At 46.4% G+C, this 19,548-nt stretch overlaps 1 protein-coding gene across 3 annotated transcripts in view; it reads left to right on the top strand.

The window, feature by feature from the left end:
- THOC2 (THO complex subunit 2) overlaps positions 1-19,548 on the top strand; it is a 479,267-nt gene that overhangs the window by 357,544 nt on the left and 102,175 nt on the right. For 2 of the 3 annotated variants that reach the window (XM_063937241.1, XM_063937242.1), the window contains exons 32-33: positions 14,837-14,895; positions 16,421-16,456. In XM_063937241.1, coding sequence (XP_063793311.1) covers positions 14,837-14,895; positions 16,421-16,456 — 95 coding nt within the window. Of the gene's footprint in view, positions 1-14,836; positions 15,900-16,420; positions 16,457-19,548 lie in introns of all 3 variants that reach the window. The other variant, XR_010183065.1, reaches the window with a different exon arrangement.

Below are 19,548 nucleotides of genomic sequence, written 5' to 3'. Positions count from 1 at the left end.
CAGGTCGAGAGACCCACAGGCGGTGGCGGTAGGCTCCCTGACGACTCCATGGGTCTATCAGGGTGTACGTGTTTCCTCCACTTCCTCTGATCCCAAGAATTCTAAAAAGAATAAAAAGGGAAAAGGTTCAAGCAATTCTTATTGCTTCGGACTGGCCAAGAAGGGCCTGGTACGCGGACCTGCTGGAGATGCTCCTCGATGATCCGTGGCCTCTACCTCTTCGCAAGAATCTTCTGCAACAGGGCCCATTCGTCTATCAGGACTTACCGCGGCTACATTTGACGGCATGGAAGTTGAACGGCTGATTCTAACCAGGGGAGGGATCCCTAACAAGGTTATCCCGACTATGATCCAAGCCAGGAATGGGGTAATGACTAAGCATTACTATCGTATTTGGATGAAATACGTTTCTTGGTGTGAGAGCAGAAAATTTTCTGCGGTGGAATTCCATCTATGACGTTTCCTGCTTTTTCTACAAGCAGGAGTGTATGTGGGCCTACTTCTGGGCTCCATAAAAGTCCAGATTTCTTCCTTGTCCCTTTTCTTTCAGAAACAATTGGCTTCTCTCCATGAGGTCCAGACGTACTTGAAAGGTGCATCCAACCTCCCTTTGTGCCTTCCACGGCACCTTGGGATCTCGATGTGGTGCTGCATTTCCTCGAATCAGATTGGTTTGAACCGTTACAGAAGGTGGACGTAACATATATTACGTGGAAGACCGACACTGTTTGCCTTTGCCTCAGCAAGACGTGTGTCGGAGCTGGTGGCTTTGTCTTACATATTTAATTTTCCATGAGGATAGAGCAGAACTCGTCAGCAATTTCTTCCTAAAGTGGTGTCTGCGTTTCACATCAACCAACCTATTGTGGTTCCGTGTGTCACCGAAACCTCTGCTACTTCAAAGTCATTAGATGTCGTAAGGGCTTTAAAGGTGTATGTGAATAGAACAGCTCGTCACAGAGAGACTGACTCGCTGATTGGGTGTCCTGCTTCAAAGCAGACAATTGCACGCTGGATCAGACTTACTATCCAGCATGCTTATTCCACGGCGAGTTTGCCATGTTCAAAATTTGTACTGGCCCACTCTACTAGGTCGGTGGGTTCTCCTTGGGTGGCTGCCCGGGGTATCTCTGCTTTACAGCTCTGCCGAGCAGCTTAGTCAGGTTCGAACGCGTTTGCAAGGTTTTATAAGTTCGCAACTTTGGCCTCTGAGGACCTTCAGTTTGGTCAATCAGTTCTGCAGGAACCTCAGCACTCTCCCATCCTGTTACATCCCCATGGTACTAAATAGACCTCAGTATCCTCTAGGACATAAGAGAAAATAGGATTTTAATTACCTACCGGTAAATCCTTTTCTCGTAGTCCGTAGAAGATACTGGGCGCCCGCCCAGTGCTTCGTTCTTCCTGCACTGTTACTTGGTTAAGTAATGTTGGTTCAGCCGTTGCTGTTCCTGTTTCATGTATGGTTAGCTTGGCTTTCCTCTTATTGTGTGTGTGCTGGTTCGGAATCTCGCCACTATCCTTATCTATCCTTCTCTCGAAGTATGTCCGTCTCCTCGGGCACAGTTTCCTAGACTGAGTCTGGTAGGCGGGATATAGAGTAGTGTTCACTCTAGGATTTTTTTAAGGGCAGGGTGCTGAGCATTGAAGAGGGCACATTTTTATTTGAAGGGCACATTTTTGATGTGACGCTTTGCGCACAAAGCATAGTGCATATGTTTATAGTTTTTGTACACACATTTTGCCCTTAGTAAATCATATACCCATGCATACATACTGTATAAGACACCTAACATCTGTACTGAGAAACATACTGTATATGTCCAGTCTTCTATGTGTTATAAAACAGAAAAGTTAAACAATGGGTTAAAATATATATAAAAAAAAAATAAGTATGTTCTACTAGGAAAATATTGTAAGCAGTACATGCTCACTGCTTACCCTGTTCTTTCCCTCTTTATCAGAGTGCTGTGTTATATGCAGTGCCTCCTCTGCCATCCAGCTTGCTAAAGGATAGAAATTGTTTTCCAATTTCAGAGGTGGGCAAGGAGTAGATGACAACATTGTAACGTGCACTCTGACTGTTGCATTCTGTATACAAGGGGACGATTTATGGTCCTGCAGGGTGCACTGAAAAAGGGCAGGGTGCTTTTTCACATTTCAGAAATGGGCAGGGTGCAGCACCCTGCTGAAACAGCCTAGAAGGAACACTAATAGAGGGAGGACCAGCCCACACTCTCAAATTCTTAAATTGCTCATGGCTCATAGTGGACTCGTCTATACCCCATGGTACTAAATGGACCCCAGTATCCTCTACGGACTACGAGAAAAGGATTTACCGGTAGGTAATAAAAATCCTATTTTTCTTCACTGGATGTGCTGGCTCCTCCCCTCTATGCCCCCTCCCACAGGACGTTTAAAAAAAAAGTTCCCTCAGGAGAGGATGCACATCTCTGAGCTCCAGAGAGTTTTCTTCAATTTCTTTTTTCTGTTTGGTATTTTCGGTATGCTGTTTGGGCAACAGCATACCTGCACTGTGGGAGTTAGGGGGGAGGACAGTCACCGGCCTCTCAGAGGTGCAGAGCCGCTTCCCCGCTGCAGGACCACCATCGTGAGGGGTTGTTGTTCAGTGGGGCACTGCGCCTTGGCTGTCACAGCCGCAGCACACCGCACACCCCTAACGCTGCCTGAAGGTGACATCAGTACAAACCAGGGGCCCCGCTATGGGGGTCCCCCGGTTCACTGTGCAGCTGATCACGGGCGCGGCATACGGGACCCTCCCGGGGGCGTTCCACTAAGATCCCCCGTGTAGACTGTCACAAACTGCTAGAACTAGCACTTGTGTGATGTTTTTTAGATGAAAGGAGACTTTACCATTATAAATATTCTCTGTAGCTCCGGTGCCATTGGAGGGGGCGGAGCTACCTCAGAGCGGGAGCAGAGGCATTTTGGTAACTTCCTCTGCTTAATGCAGACACAGCACACAGCGCTTCCTGCCTCACAAGACACGCTGAAATTCTGGTACAGGGTGTAGCAAAGGGGGGAGCCACTATTGTACACTATCTGGGTCCTCTACTGGACATAAATTCTTAGTGTTTACTGTGATATAGCAAGCTGCAAGCCTAACAGGGGCTGTACAGCTTGGGGGTGTGCTGGTGTCCTTCTCTCTTGTGTCTCCTCTCACATACAGTAAGGGGAGGCTTGCAAATACTGTCTGTGTGTATATTATTGTACCATACCTCCCAACTGTCCCAATTTTCGCGGGACAGTCCTGTTTTTTGGGGACTGTCCTGCTGTCCCACCCGCGGGCCGCAGTGTCCCGCGGTGGGGGGTGGGGTGGGGGGCAGTTGGGAGTCTTTCTCTCGCTGCCCTGCTTAGCAGAGCAGCGGTGAATAGAGCGGCGGTGAATAGACGCTGTGTGCATGCGCACAGCGTTTATTCACTGGAGTCCGAGGGAGAGGGGGCATGCCAGCGGCTCACAGAGCATGCCCCCTTAGTGACAAAAATGGGGGCGTGGCTCGCGAACGCGGGTCTTCCCACGAAGCCACGCCCCATTCCATTGACCCCACCCCTTTTCGGGAGCGCACACGGCTTCGCCGCGCATGTGTCCCGTTTGCACCAAGTTCAAAGTTGGGAGGTATGTTGTACTTACTGTGGACATGGGTAAACGCAAGCTGTGCAATGTATGCCACACCAGATTCTCTCCTCTATCATCTGATTCTGTCTGAAAAATGCAGCCAATCTTCACAGATCAGTGAAGGGGCTGAGGGAGAGTGTACAGAGCCCGCATGGTTAGGGTCTCTTGCAACTATGATGTCTGATACAGTATGTCATCACAGCTCACTGCTAATGTACAGAAAACTCAGCTACTACAGCAAGCTGTTGCAGATTTAGCTGCTAGGGCAGATGTTACACAGCCCCCATCCCCTCGTGCAGGGCCATAAAAGTGTGGTTTGCCTGCACTACTATCTGACATAGATGAAGGATATTCAGGAGGATGGGGAGGAATTTGACCCCATTAGTGGGATCCTGATTCTGCTTAGGGTATATAACCCCTAATTCTGGCTTTATGGGATGTGTTAAAGCTCTCTCTAGAGGACACTGCGTCACAGCAGTTGTTTTTCTTTACACAAAACAAGCCTAATGTCACTTTCCCTGATTCTACGGCGTTAGTTGACCTATTTAAGCTGGCCTGGAAAAATCTACACAAGAAATTCCAAGTGTCAAAAAAAGTTTTTGCGCACTTTCACATTTGCTCCTGAAGGTAGGACATTTTGGGATGAACCCCCGGGAGTTGATGTATCAGTCTCTCGACTGTCCAAAAAGGCGGTGCTGCCTGCACCGGGCTCTTTTACCATAAAGGATCCTGGGGATAGGAAAATAGAAGCTACACTCAAATATATTTACATGGCAGTAGGTGTATCGCGACGACCGGTCATTGCAGGTTGCTGGATGTCACATGCCATTCATTCATGGGCCACTCAAATTCAGAGGGCCTCTCTGGGGCTATGCCTCCGGTCATTATGGCGACCCTCCTTAAGCACATTCAGGACACTACCTGCTTCCTCTTTGATTCACTCAAGGAAATGGGGAATATTAATGCTAGGACTTCTGCCATGGCAGTGTTGACGCACCAGGCCCTGTGGTTGCGTCAGTGGATAGCGGACACGGAATCCAAACACAATGTGGAAACCCTCCCCATTTCAGGGGAATGGCTCTTTGGGGTTGAATTTGATACCTGGATTTCCAAAGTTACAGCTGGGAAATTCATGTTTCTCCCCTCTGGGGCTCCACCGGCGAGACGCTCCTACCCGGGGCCATTTGTACAGTCCTTTCGGTCTCACAGATTTCGATCTAAGGCCAGAGGTGCTTCCAATGCGACTAGAGGCACCAGAGGTAAGTCAAGAAAACCTGCCAGCACCAGCTCTCAGGAACAGACCACCAGTTCTGCTTCCACTAAGGCCTCAGCATGACGGTGCCCACCCACCCCAAGTTGATCTTGAGGTGGGAGCTCGACTGCGTATTTTCAGCCGCATCTGAGAGGCTTCCTGCCAGGATACCTGGGTCCGGGATCTAATTTCTCAAGGCTACAAGCTAAAGTTCGACAGTGTCCCTCCCCTTCGATTTTTCAAATCAAGCTTACCAGCTTTGGAGGATATGTGGGTTACGTTGCAACAGGCCATCCTAAAGTTGGTAAGGCCCATTTTGAATCTAAAGTCTTTGAATCCTTACCTGAAAGTGTTCCGGTTCAAAATGGAATCCTTGCAAGCAGTGATTGCGGGCCCTGAAGAACAGGAATTCATGGCTTCCTTGGACTTCAAGGGCGCCTAACTCCATGTTCTGATTTGGCTGCCTCATCAGGCGTACCTGAGGTTTGCCCTGCTGGACAATCACTACCAATTCCAAGCTCTGCCCTTCGGCCTGTCCACAGCTCCGAGGGTGTTCACAAAGGTGATGGCGGAGATGATGTTCCAGCTCCGGGTCCACGGGGTAATATTGTCCCTTACCTGGACGATCTTCTAATAAAAGCAAGATCCAGGGAGCTCTTGGTGGCCCAGAAGGTGTACCTACCAGAGGACAAAGCAAGAACACTTTAGGAGATGGTCCGCATGGTGCTCCGGCCTCTCGAGTGTCCATCCATCTTTGCATAAGATTTTTGGGCAAGATGGTCACCTCCTACGAGGCGATCCAATACGGCAGGTTCCATGCCAGAACTTTTCAGTTGGATCTCCTGAGCAAATGGTCCGGTTCACATCTTCAAATGCATCGGATGATACGGTGTCGCCTCAGGCCAGGATTTCCCTCCTGTGGTGGCTGCAGTCCTCCAATATCCTGGAGGGCCGGAGTTTCGGGATTCAGGATTGGACCCGCCTCACCACAGATGCAAGTCTCCGAGGTTGGGGAGATGTCACCCAAGGGGCGCAGTTCCAGGGCAGGTGGTCAGCCCACGAAAGCCTCCTTCCAATCAATATTCTGGAACTTCGGGCAATCTTCAATGCTCTGCTTCAGACCTCCACTCAGGAAACATGCAATCCAGGTACAGTTGGACAACACCACAGCGGTGGCATACATTAATTGGCATGGAGGGACAAAAAGCAGAGCCTGCATGCGAGAGGTGTCAAGAATACTCCTCTGGGCAGAAAGAAATGCAGGAGCAATGTCCGCAATCTTCATTCCGAGTGTAGACAACTGGGAAGCGGACTTCCTCAGTCGTCACGAGAGGAGTGTTGGCTACACCAGCAAGTGTTCCAACAGATGGCTTCTCGTCTCAACAAGAAGCTTCACTGGTATTTCTCATGAACCAGGGACCCGCAGGCGAGGGCATTCGATGCACTGATGTCGCCTTTGCCTTACTGTTGGTCTACCTGTTTCCTCCGAACCCGGTGTTCCTAAGGGTGCTCAGACGAATCAGAAATCAAGGAGTCCAGGCAATTCTGATTCCCACGGAGTGGCCTCGGAGGGCGTGGTTCGTGGATCTTCTTGACATGTCCGTCAAAGACCCCTTGCCCTCTACCACTACGAAGAGACCACCTTTAACAAGGACCGTTCATCTACCTGGACTTGCGGCGACTTTGTTTGACGGCATGGAGGTTGAAACATCCTAGCTCACAAGGGTCTTTCCAAGAAGGTTATTGCTACCATGGTTCGGTCCCAGAAGCCTGTGACGTCAAAACACTATCATCATATCTGGAGAAAATATCTCTTGGTGCGAGGAACACACATTTCCACCTGCAGAGTTCCACTTGGGACGTTTCTTAAGTTTCCTGCAGGCTGTTGTGGATAAGGGCTTACGTCTGGGTTCCATTAAGGTCCAGATTTTAGCTCTCTCCATTTTTTTCCAGAAGAAATTGGCAATGTTGCCAGAAGTGCAGACCTTCTTGCAAGGCGTACTCCTCATACAACCTCCGTTTGTGCCGCCTACTGCACCCTGGGATTTGAATGTGAATGTGGTGTTGAAATTCCTACAATCCTCCTGGTTCGAACCACTGATGACGGTAGAAGACAAGTACCTCACGTGGAAGATGGTGATGTTACTGGCCCTGGCTTCTGCTAGACGTGTCTCAGAATTGGAGGTCTAATCGTGTAAAAGTCCTTACTTGGTCTTTTACGAGGACAGACCGGAGCTCCGGACTTGACAGCAATTCCTGCCGAAGGTTGTCTCCGCGTTTCACCTGAATCAACCTATTGTGGTTCTGTCGGGTTCTGGTTCTTCTGCTCCTCCGGAGGCATTGGATGCTGTGCGAGCCTTGAAGATCTATGTCAATCGGACAGCTCGGATCAGAAAGTCGGATTTCTTGTTCGTGCTCTATGATGCACAGAAGAAGAGCTGCCCTGCTTCAAAGCAGTCTATTGCTCGTTGGATTAGGCTTACTATCCAACAGGCCTATGTGTCGGTAGCCTTACCTGTTCCTAGTTCTGAAGGCCTACTCTACTAGATCGGTGGGGTCTTCCTGGGCGGCTGCCCGTTGAGGCTTGGCCTTGCAACTATGCCGAGCTGCTGCCTGGTCGGGGAAGAACACTTTTGTTAAGTTTTACAAGTTTGATACCCTGACCAAAGAGGATACCCAGCTTGGGCAGGTGGTGCTGCAGCAGTGTCCACCCGTTCCCGCACGTTCTGGATGCTTTGGGACGACCCATTGTACTAAGTTTCCCCAAATATCCCATATGGATGCTAGAGAAAATAGGATTTAAATGCCCACCGGTAAATCCTTTTCTCGTAGTCCATACTAGATATTGGTGCCCACCTCAGTGTGGTGACTTTTCTGCAGGTTCTCTTTTATGTGGTTACCTGTTCAGCTGTTGCTGCTGTTGTCACCAGCTGTTGCTGGTTGTTATATGTTAGTGGTGTGCTGGTGTATAAATCTCACCACGTTTTTGTTCTCATAATTCCTTCACTCATATATGTCCTTTCTCCTTCGGGCAAGTTTTTACCTATAACTGCCTGTGGGAGGGGACTTAGAGGGGAGGAGCCAGCACGCCCAGTGAAGAAAATGGTAAAGTGTACTGGCTCCTTTGGACCCCGTCTATACTCATCGTACTACGTTTCCCCCAATATCCCTTATGGACTACGAGAAAAGTATTTACCAGTAGGTATTTAAAATCCTATTTTTACTATGACGTATATAGTGGAATTCTGACATATTGCACCTATGCAGTGATACCCAAACGTTTTTGAATCATGGAGCCTTACAGTATCAGAATTTATTTCACGGCACCCCCGGGCATAGGTTTTGTGTAGAGAAATTCTGAAAAAAATATTAAATTAAGCTAATTGTGTTTAGACAATATGTCATCCTTGTGTTCAGTTATGGTGAAGGAGAAGATTTGCTACTGTTTGTTCACAAATTTTATGATTGGCAGCCACCAGCACTGGTATTGCCTATTACATTGACGATAAATAATTTAATTTGGTCCTGGAGTACCAACCCAGGGCACCCTAGGGTGCAACGACACCCAGTTTGGGTACCACTGATCTAGTGCATAATATTTTGGCTGCAACTAAAAGCCTTAAGGGGGGTACTCACGGGAGAGATGTGTGCTGAGCGATCTTAACACAGACCGCTCAGCACACATCTCTCACCCCGCTCAGCACAGCGCGATGTGCTGAGCGAGGGGGAAAGCCGACGGGGGCCGCTCACTTCACACAACGGTGAAGTGAGCGACCCGCTAGATTGAGCCTGCATGCAGGCTCAATCTAGCACCGGCGATAGCGATGCACGGGGCCGCGCATCGCTATCGCTGGAGGGCATACACACGGCAGATCCGTGCTTAAAATCTAAGCAATCTAGCAAGATTGCTTAGATTTTAAGCACGGATCTCTCCGTGTGTACCCCCCTTTACTGCTAAGAGCAATGTACTTAAAAGATATTACAGCCACACAAAAAGCTGTTTTTAATTAAAGCTGCAAGCTTTTTCTATTTAAACAGCGTTATGCAAGTGTTTTTATTAATACCCAAGATTTGAATGACTTTTATTTATATGCATTTAAACACAAAGTTGCACTTTATCACTTCCACTAAACATTTCTGGGAATTACTAAATACAGCCCTATAGAAGGGAGGTAGCGTTTGGTTCCTTTCAACTGCTGTTCACTTAATTATAAAATCGCCAGGGTGCCCAATATTATACTGTTAATTTCTCTATCGTCCTTGTGGATGCTGGGGTTCCTGAAAGGACCATGGGGAATAGCGGCTCCGCAGGAGACAGGGCACAAAAAGTAAAGCTTTCCGATCAGGTGGTGTGCACTGGCTCCTCCCCCTATGACCCTCCTCCAGACTCCAGTTAGATTTTTGTGCCCGGCCGAGAAGGGTGCAATCTAGGTGGCTCTCCTAAAGAGCTGCTTAGAGAAAGTTTAGCTTAGGTTTTTTATTTTACAGTGAGTCCTGCTGGCAACAGGATCACTGCAACGAGGGACTTAGGGGAGAAGGAGTGAACTCACCTGCGTGCAGGATGGATTGGCTTCTTGGCTACTGGACATCAGCTCCAGAGGGACGATCACAGGTACAGCCTGGATGGTCACCGGAGCCGCGCCGCCGGCCCCCTTGCAGATGCTGAAGTAAGAAGAGGTCCAGAATCGGCGGCTGAAGACTCCTGCAGTCTTCTCAAGGTAGCGCACAGCACTGCAGCTGTGCGCCATTTTCCTCTCAGCACACTTCACACGGCAGTCACTGAGGGTGCAGGGCGCTGGGAGGGGGGCGCCCTGGGAGGCAAATGAAAACCTTTTTTGGCGAAAAATACCTCACATATAGCCCCCAGAGGCTATATGGAGATATTTAACCCCTGCCAAGATTCACTAAATAGCGGGAGACGAGCCCGCCGAAAAAGGGGCGGGGCCTATCTCCTCAGCACACAGCGCCATTTTCTCTCACAGAAAGCCTGGAGAGAAGGCTCCCAGGCTCTCCCCTGCACTGCACTACAGAAACAGGGTTAAAACAGAGAGGGGGGGCACTGATTTTGGCGATATTGAGATATATATAAAGATGCTATAAGGGAAAACACTTATATAAGGTTGTCCCTATATAATTATAGCGTTTTGGTGTGTGCTGGCAAACTCTCCCTCTGTCTCCCCAAAGGGCTAGTGTGGGTCCTGTCCTCTGTCAGAGCATTCCCGGTGTGTGTGCTGTGTGTCGGTACGTGTGTGTCGACATGTATGAGGACGATGTTGGTGAGGAGGCGGAGAAATTGCCTGTAATGGTGATGTCACTCTCTAGGGAGTCGACACCGGAATGGATGGCTTATTTAGGGAATTACGTGAGAATGTCAACACGCTGCAAGGTCGGTTGACGACGTGAGACGGCCGACAAACTATTAGTACCGGTCCAGGCGTCTCAGAAACACCGTCAGGGGCGTTAAAAACGCCCATTTACCTCAGTCGGTCGACACAGACACAGACACGGACACTGAATCCAGTGTCGACGGTGAATAAACAAACGTATTTCTCATTAGGGCCACACGTTAAGGGCAATGAAGGAGGTGTTGCATATTTCTGATACTACAAGTACCACAAAAAAGGGTATTATGTGGGAGTGAAAAAACTACCTGTAGTTTTTCCTGAATCAGATAAAATAAAATGAAGTGTGTGATGATGCGTGGGGTTACCCCGATAGCAAATATTGGCGTTATACCCTTTCCCGCCAGAAATTAGGGCGCGTTGGGAAACACCCCTTAGGGTGATAAGGCGCTCACACGCTTATCAAGTGGCGTTACCGTCTCCAGATACGGCCGCCCTCAAGGAGCCAGCTGATAGGAAGCTGGAAAGATATCCTAAAAAGTATATACACACATACGGTGGTTATACTGCGACCAGCGTTCGCCATCAGCCTGGAGATGCAGTGCTGGGTTGGCTTGGTCGGATTCCCTGACTGAAAATATTTTATTCATATAGAGCATTTAATAGGATGCATTCTATATATATGTACGTGAGATGCACAGAGGGATATTTGCTCTCTGGCATCAAGATAAGTACGTTGTCCATATCACCCAGAAGATGTCATGGACACGACAGTGGTCAGGTGATACAGATCCCATACGGCACATGGAAGTATTGCCGTATAAAGGGAAGGAGTTAGTTGGGGTCGGTCCATCGGACCTGGGGACCACGGCAACAGCTGGGAAATCCAACCTTTTTACCCCAAGTTACATCTCAGCTGAAAAAGACACCGTCTTTTCAGCCTCAATCCTTCCTTTCCCATGAGGGCATGCAGGCAAAAGGCCAGTCATATCTGCCCAGACATAGAGGTAAGGGAAGTAGACTGCAGCAGGCAGCCCCTTCCCAGGAAAAGAAGCCCTCCACCGCGTCTGCCAAGTCCTCAGCATGACGCTGGGGCCATGCAAGCGGACTCAAGGTGGGGGGGTAGTCTCAAGAGTCTCAGCGCGCAGTGGGATCACTCGCAGGTTGACCCCTAGATAGTACAAGTATTATCCCAGGGGTACAGATTGGAGAGTCGAGACATCTTCTCCTCGCAGGTTTCTGAAGTCTGCTTTACCAACGGCTCCCTCCGACAGGGAGGCAGCATTGGAAACAATTCACAAGCTGTATATCCAGCAGGTGATAATCAAAGTACCCCTCCTACAACAAGGAAAAGGGTATTATTTTTCCACACTATATTGTGGTACTGACGCCAGACGGCTTGGTGAGACATAGTCTAAACTGAAATCTTTGAACACTTACATAAAAGGTTCAAATCGAGATGGAGTCACTCAGAGCAGTGATAGCGAACCGGAAAAAAGGGGACTATATGGTGTCCCTGGACATCAAGGATTACCTCCATGTCCAAATTTGCCCTTCTCAACAAGGGTACCTCTGGTTCGTGGTACAGAACTGTCAATATCAGTTTCAGACGATGCCGTTTGAATTATCCACGGCACCCCGGGCCTTTTACCAAGGTAATGGCCGAAAAGATGTTTCTTCAAAGAAAAAAGGCATCTAAATTATCCCTTACTTGGACGATATCCTGAAAAGGGCAAGTTCCAGAGAACAGTTGGAGGTCGGAAGAGCACTATCTAAAGTAGTTCTACGACAGCACGACTGGATTCTAAATATTCCAAGAATCGCAGCTGTTTTCCGACGATACGTCTGCTGTTCCTAGGAATGATTCTGGGCATAGTCCAGAAAAAGGTGTTCCTCCGGGAGGAAAAAGCCAAGGAGTTATTCGACCTAGTCAGAAACCTCCTAAAACCAGGCCAAGTATCAGTGCATCAATGCACAGGAGTCCTGGGAAAAATGGTGGCTTCTTACGAAGCGATTCCATTCGGCAGATCTCAGGGGATTTGCTGGACGAATGGTCCGGATCGCATTTTCAGATGCATCAGCGGATAATCCTGTCTCCAAGGACAAGGGTGTCTCTTCTGTGGGGGCTGCAGAGTGCTCATCTTTTAGAGGGCAGCACACTCAGCATTCAGGACTGTGTTCTGGGGACCACGGATACCAGCCTGAGAGGCTGGGGAGTAGTCACACAGGGAAAAAATTTCCAAGGAAGTGTGGTCAAGTCTGGAGACTTCTCTCCACATGAATATACTGGAGCTAAGGGCAATTTACAATGCTCTGAGCCTAGGAAGACTCCTGCTTCAAAGTCAACCGGTGCTGATCCAGTAGGACATCATCATGGCGGTCGCCCACGTTATCAGACGGGGCGACACAAGAAGCAGGAGGGCAATGACAGCAAGGATTCTTCGCTGGGCGGAAAATCATGTGATAACACTGTCAGCAGTGTTCATTCCGGGAGTGGGCAACTGGGAAGATTTTCTCAGCATAAATGAATTCCACCCGGAAAAGTGGAAACTTAATCTGGAAGTTTCCACATGATTGTAAACCGTTGGGAAAGACCAAAGGTGGTTATGATGGCGTCCCACCTGAAGCGCCAGGTCAAGAGACACTCAGGCAATAGCTGGGACGCTCTGGTAACACCGTCGGTGTACCAGTCGGTGTATGTGTTCCATCCTCTGCTTTTCATACCCAATGTATTGAAAATGATAGGAAGGAGAGGAGTAAGAACTATACTCGTGGCTCCGGTTTGGCCAAGAAGGACTTGGTTCCCGGAACTTCAAGAGATACTAAGAAGGGTCTTGATTCGGCAAGAACCGTGTCTGTTCCGGGACTTACCGCAGCTGCGTTGACGCCAAGGCGGGTGAACGCCGGATCCTAAGGGAAAGAGGCATTCCGGAAGAGGTCATCCCTACCCTGGTCAGAGCCAGGAAGGAGGTGACCGCACAACATTATCACCACTTAGGTGAAAATATGTGCCAGGGTGTGAGTCCAGGAAGGCTCCACGGAAGAATTTCAACTAGGTTAATTTCTACATTTCCTGCAAACAGGAGTGTCTATGGGTCTCAAATTGGGTCCATTAAGGTTCAAATTTCGGCCTGTTGATTTTCTTCCAGAAAGAAATTGGCTTCAGTTCCTGAAGTCCAGAAGTTGTTAAGGGAGTACTGCATATACAGCCCCTTTGATGTCTCCAGTGGCACTGGGCGATCTCAACGTAGTTTTGGGATTCCTAAAAAATCACATTGGTTTAAACAACTCAAATCTGTGGATTTGATATATCTCACATGGAAAATGACCATGCTGTTGGTCCTGGCCTCGGCCAGGCGAGTGTCAGAATTGGCGGCTTTATCTCACAAAGCCATATCTGATTGTCCATTCGGACAGAGCAAAGCTGCGGACTCGTCCCCAGTTTCTCCTTAAGGTGGTGTCAGCGTTTCACCTGAACCAGCTTATTGTGGTACCTGCGGCTACTAGGGACTTGGAGGACTCCAAGTTGCTGGATGTTATCAGGGCCCTGAAAATATAGTTTCCAGGTTGGCTGGAGTCAGGAAATCTGACTTGCTGTTTATCCTGTATGCACCCAACAATGCTGGGTGCTTCTGCTTCTAAGCAGTCGATTGCTCGTGGGATTGGTAGCACAATTCAACTTGCACATTCTGTGGCAGGCCTGCCACAGTCTAAATCTGTTAAGGCCCATTCCACAAGGAAGGTGGGCTCATCTTGGGCGGCTGCCCGAGGGGTCTCGGCATTACAACTTTGCCGAGCAGCTACGTGGTCGGGGGAGAACACGTTTGTAAAATTCTACAAATTTGATACCCTGGCAAAAGAGGACCTGGAGTTCTCTCATTCGGTGCTGCAGAGTCATCCGCACTCTCCCGCCCGTTTGGGAGCTTTGGTATAATCCCCATGGTCCTTTCAGGAACCCCAGCATCCACAAGGACGATAGAGAAAATAAGAATTTACTTACCGATAATTCTATTTCTCGGAGTCCGTAGTGGATGCTGGGCGCCCATCCCAAGTGCGGATTATCTGCAATACTTGTACATAGTTATTGCTAACTAAATCGGGTTATTGTTGTTGTGAGCCATCTTTTCAGAGGCTCCGCTGTTATCATACTGTTAACTGGGTTCAGATCACAGGTTGTACAGTGTGATTGGTGTGGCTGGTATGAGTCTTACCCGGGATTCAAAATTCCTCCCTTATTGTGTACGCTCGTCCGGGCACAGTACCTAACTGGCGTCTGGAGGAGGGTCATAGGGGGAGGAGCCAGTGCACACCACCTGATCGGAAAGCTTTACTTTTTGTGCCCTGTCTCCTGCGGAGCCGCTATTCCCCATGGTCCTTTCAGGAACCCCAGCATCCACTACGGACTCCGAGAAATAGAATTATCGGTAAGTAAATTCTTATTTTTCTAAAGTACAAAACTTGTTTTGTGTGTTTATAGCATACAGGAGTTAAGTGCATTTTTTTCATATACCGTATAATACTGTACATGCGCTTGCTTGTTCTTTATCGAAGTGTAATGTACCGTAATTAATCCGAATCTTTTTCTTCATTTTTTTTTTCTCACAGAACAAAAACGACGTAAAATTGATAGTCATTCTTCTCCGTCACATTCCTCAGCAGTAAAGGTTAGTATAGCTTGAGGAAGGCTGTATCCATAATAGGCTAACCTGTGTGGAGTACAAGAGTCCATCTTCCTTCAAGTTGGGTGCCATTTGTCCACTGGAAATCGCTGGAGGCTTTTTTTCCCCATAATTTTTATGTTGATATTTTGTATTTTGAAATTGCTGTAAAAGTTGCCCTGTTCGGACTATTTTTCTATAAAGTATTTTTCTAAAACCAGCAAAATCTTCAAGGACCTAGCAGTCATTTATTTTTGTAAATAGCGTGAAACATGGAGAGTTGTACAAGAATGGAGCATTTTCCGAAGTGCCTGAATACTTGTAAGCAGTCAGTTTTTTACACTGTTTTAAGTGAGTGAATTAACTGCAAGCAAACCATCGCCGAGAGAAGTCGGAGATATCTTATTCCAGCATTGGCTTTACTTTTTTCTATTGTGGGAGAAGATTCACCATGAAGATTTTCTGCATCCTGTGGGAATATATATAAAAGAAAAAGATAACTTCCCAAGTTCCTCAGGCATTGTGAGCTGTGTTTGCCGAAACGTGCCTTCTAAGAAGGAATTCCGCAAGGTGTCACTGTAAAGTCTGGTGATCGACCTGACCGTAGTTGTGTAATGTGAATGAGCATGCAGCTGCTGTTACTTGTATCCTGGAAGGCTAATCTTAACCCCATTACGTGTTGATCCCTGGGTTACAGTTAAAGCAGATGTGGCATCTATCTAATCATCATCTCACCAACCCAAGAGAAACCCCATTGGCCTTCAAGCAGCATATTATCATGGGCATAGGCTACTATGAAGACTAAGGGTCGCTAAATCCATGCACCCTTTCTTCCCTTATTTTTTTGGTGCTCAGTTTCATTGAGATGCTTTTCCCCCTCCTCCATGCCGAGCCAGTAAAACTCGAAGTCGTTCACTCCTGCCCAGGAACACATATCTGGATTACCGAGATGTGCCTTGCAACTGTCAGTGGATTCTCAACACTAATTTTTTATTTTTTCCCCTATATTGGTAAGGTAATACGGCTTGACAGAACACTATCTGATTACACATGGGACGTCTTGTACACAGATCTACTCTCACCTTTAATGTACATTAATTTCAGTTTTGAACACTTTATTTTATATTATAATTTTTTTTATAACCTCTTTTGCTCATTAATGGTTTCCCGTTAAAATGGGTAACTGACAGAGCTACAAGCTCTTAAATTATTCTTTTAAAAGTACATTTTTTTAGTTTTAACATAATTTTCTCCATTTCTTATTTATTTTTTTACATTTTTGGAACAGTTTTCTCATTGAAAAAAGAAAAAAAAAAAGGAACACATTTTTATTTCTTTGTATTGCATATTTAATGATATTCCGCATAATATGTAGTTGTTTCCTTGTTGCTTTTCTTTGTTCAGTATTAACAGCATCAAAAGATTTATTCCCCCCTCAAAGGAGTAGCTGTATTGTCTCAAGGTCACAACCATGGCTCTGGTTACTGACAACTATACCAGCTCACGTGTCATCTCCATTCATTTTCTACAGGACACCCTCAATGAATTTAAGGACTCTTCAACAAAGGTTTGAGTTCCTTTCATCATTTTTGTGATTCATCAGATAATTCCATGTTCTAATATACCAGATGCCCCTTATGTTTGTAATCAATTGATGTAGGCATATGGGATTGTCATAGTACAGTGGGGCAAATGTATTAAGCCTGGAGAAGTGATAAGTGCAAGGTGAGAACACACCAGCCAGTCAGCTCCTAACTGTCGATTTACATATTGGAGCTGATTGGCTGGGGCGTTATCTACTTGCACTTATCACTGTTTTATCACTGCTTTATCACTTCTCCATGCTTAATACATCTGCCACACTGCTTGTTGTTTTTGTTTTGTTTTCCCTTTTATAGAATATTTCCTTTCCAAGTAAGGGGTATATTCAATAGCAGTCGGATCTTTCCAACGGAGAGGATCCGACTGCAGCCTATTCAGTAGCGTGCCGTTTTCGCCAGTTTCCCCCTCCCTTTTGACCATTAATTTCCGCCTTCTGTTATGGGCGGAAATTAATGGTCGAAAACGGCCCGTTTTCAACAGCGCCACTGTCGAAAAACACTTGGATGAGCAGAGGTTTCGCTCATCCGTGTGTTTTGACTTTTCCGATAGGGCGGAAAACTGGGACTTCAATTGAATATTGAAGTATCGGAAAGTTCCGATTATCGGCAGAAAGTGCCAGCTTTCCACTCTGTCGGAACTTCAGACTTCAATTAAATACTGCCCTAAGTCTTTGCCATTAACACCTGGTATTATAATAATAGGACTTCTTAAACACTCATAAAATTCCATTAGGCCTGACAGTGTGGTGTTGTGTTAGGCATTTTTATCTCCATTCCAGTAATGTCTGTCACAATATTTCAGTTTAATATGGGCTGCCATGCTAGATCATGTAGAGAACCCTACTAAAACATAACTCACAAACAGCTGTAGGTACTAGCTTCTGCCCAAACGTCGAATTAGGAAATATTTAGCATCACTTGGTAATGTTGCTGTTGTCTATAGTAATTGCTCAAAGGAGCAGTTTTTTACTGCTCTACCAGCTTACAGTGATTGATTTTGTTTTTAGACATAGGGGTATATTCAATTAGTGTCTGATCCTCTCTGACGGAGAGGATCCGACACTTCACTATTCAATTTGCGGGCATTACCAACAAGTTTCTGCCGATTTTCGACAATGCCGATCAAACTTTTTTTTACAGTCGAATCCGAGTCAAAAACCTGTTGGAAACACTGCAAATTCGGCAAAATACATGGATCCGCGGCTAATCCGCCAGTCCACGTGTTTTCCGACAAGTCGGAAAAACGGCATTGGACTTGAATAGATCGAATCCAGGTTCGACCAAAAAAAGTCGGAAATTGATGGTTTTCCGACTTGTCGGAAATTCTGACAATAATTCAATAGACTCCTAGATGTGATACTTAAACAATGCATCATATGATCCAAATTTGGAGTACACCGGATTGAAAGCAAATTGCTGATATCATCTGACCGGTTCCTTTATACTTACTACCTTTCGCCCAACGAAATATAGTTCTTCATTTCCTTGATTTATGTCAGAGACTTTTCAGTTCCCTTCTCAGCTTCTCAACGTTCTAATTTCCAGTCTACATACACAGAGAAATTGGGGTTAGCTGACTTTAATTTGCCCTTCACATTTATTTTATTTATTTATTAACTAACTGTTTCTTATATAGAGCAGCAAATTCCGTTGTGCTTTACAATTGGAAATAACAATGATCTAACAAAACTGGGTAATAACAAACAGTCATAGAGGTAGGAAGGCCCTGCTCGCAAGCTTGGGAAAAAGTCATAGGTGGGAAGGTTTTGCTAGTCACAGTTGCTTTTTTATCCTTTTTTTTTGAAGTTTCAATACATACAACTTTCTTCTTACCCCTGATAACATTTAAAAAGGGGGGGATACACTGTATTAATATTTGTACTTGCAACAGTGACATTTGGGAAAAGGTTCATTTTTGCCCAGCATTTTGTGGCATTCTATTAGAGCACAGGTTCTCACACTCGGTCCTCAGGACCCCACACAGTGCATGTTTTGCAGGTAACCCAACAGGTACACAGGTGTATTAATTACTCACTGACACATTTTAAAAGGTCCACAGGTGGAGCTAATTATTTCACTTGTGATTCTGTGAGGAGACCTGGAAAACATGCACTGTGTGGGGTTTTGAGGACCGAGTTTGAGAACCTGTGTTTTAGAGCATAGGTTCTCAAACTCTGTCCAGTTCACGTTTTCCAGGTTTCCTCACAGAATCAAAAGTGAAATAATCAGCTCCACCTGTGGATCTTTTAAAATGTATCTGTGAGTAATGAATACACATGTGCACCTGTTAGGTGATCTGGAAAACATGAACTGTGAGGGTCAAGTGTGAGACCCACTGCCATAGAGAATCCTCTGATAAGAAAAGCTCCCACTGTTTTGACATATCTGCCCTGATGTCACTAGGCCCAGTCTTACATATGTTAAGTAAAATACTAAAAAGCGATACGACCTGCTACATGTAAACTACTGTATGTTTCTAATGTTATACTCTCTGAGGGTATGGGTCATTAGGTCGACCACACTTAGGTCGACAGTCATTAGGTCGACCACTATTGGTCAATAGGTCGACATGGTCAATAGGTCAACATGGAAAAAGGTTGACATGAGTTTTTGTTGTCGTTTTCTTCGTAAAGTGACGGGGAACCCCAATTAGTGCACCATGTCCCCTCGCATGGCTCGCTACACTTGCCATCCTTCGTGCAAGGTCCCTCACTGCGCTCAGCACAGGTTACCGTTTCCAATTGTAGTCCACGCAAAACGTAAAGTATGTAAAAGTTAAAAAAAAAAAATTGTGTCAACTTTTTTCCATGTCTACAAAGTACATGTCGACCTATTGACCACCATGTCAACTTAATGCATTTCTACCAATAGTGGTCGACCTAAGTGCTATCGACCAAATGACCATAACCTCTCTCTGAATAGGAGAAATTGCTTGGCTGCTAGGATTTATTCCCGTGTGTATTGTTAGAAATGGGTTAATGCAATCTGCTTTTCTGTGGTAGAAGTCTGTGATCAGCAGAATGTCAGCAGCTGTCATGTTGTGACCTTGCCTGTATTT

The sequence above is a fragment of the Pseudophryne corroboree genome, chromosome 8, assembly GCF_028390025.1.
Source record: "Pseudophryne corroboree isolate aPseCor3 chromosome 8, aPseCor3.hap2, whole genome shotgun sequence".
NCBI classification, from domain to species: Eukaryota; Metazoa; Chordata; class Amphibia; order Anura; family Myobatrachidae; genus Pseudophryne; species Pseudophryne corroboree.
The sequence above is the reverse complement of the archived record's forward strand: the minus strand, read 5'-3'. Positions and strand labels throughout refer to the sequence as shown.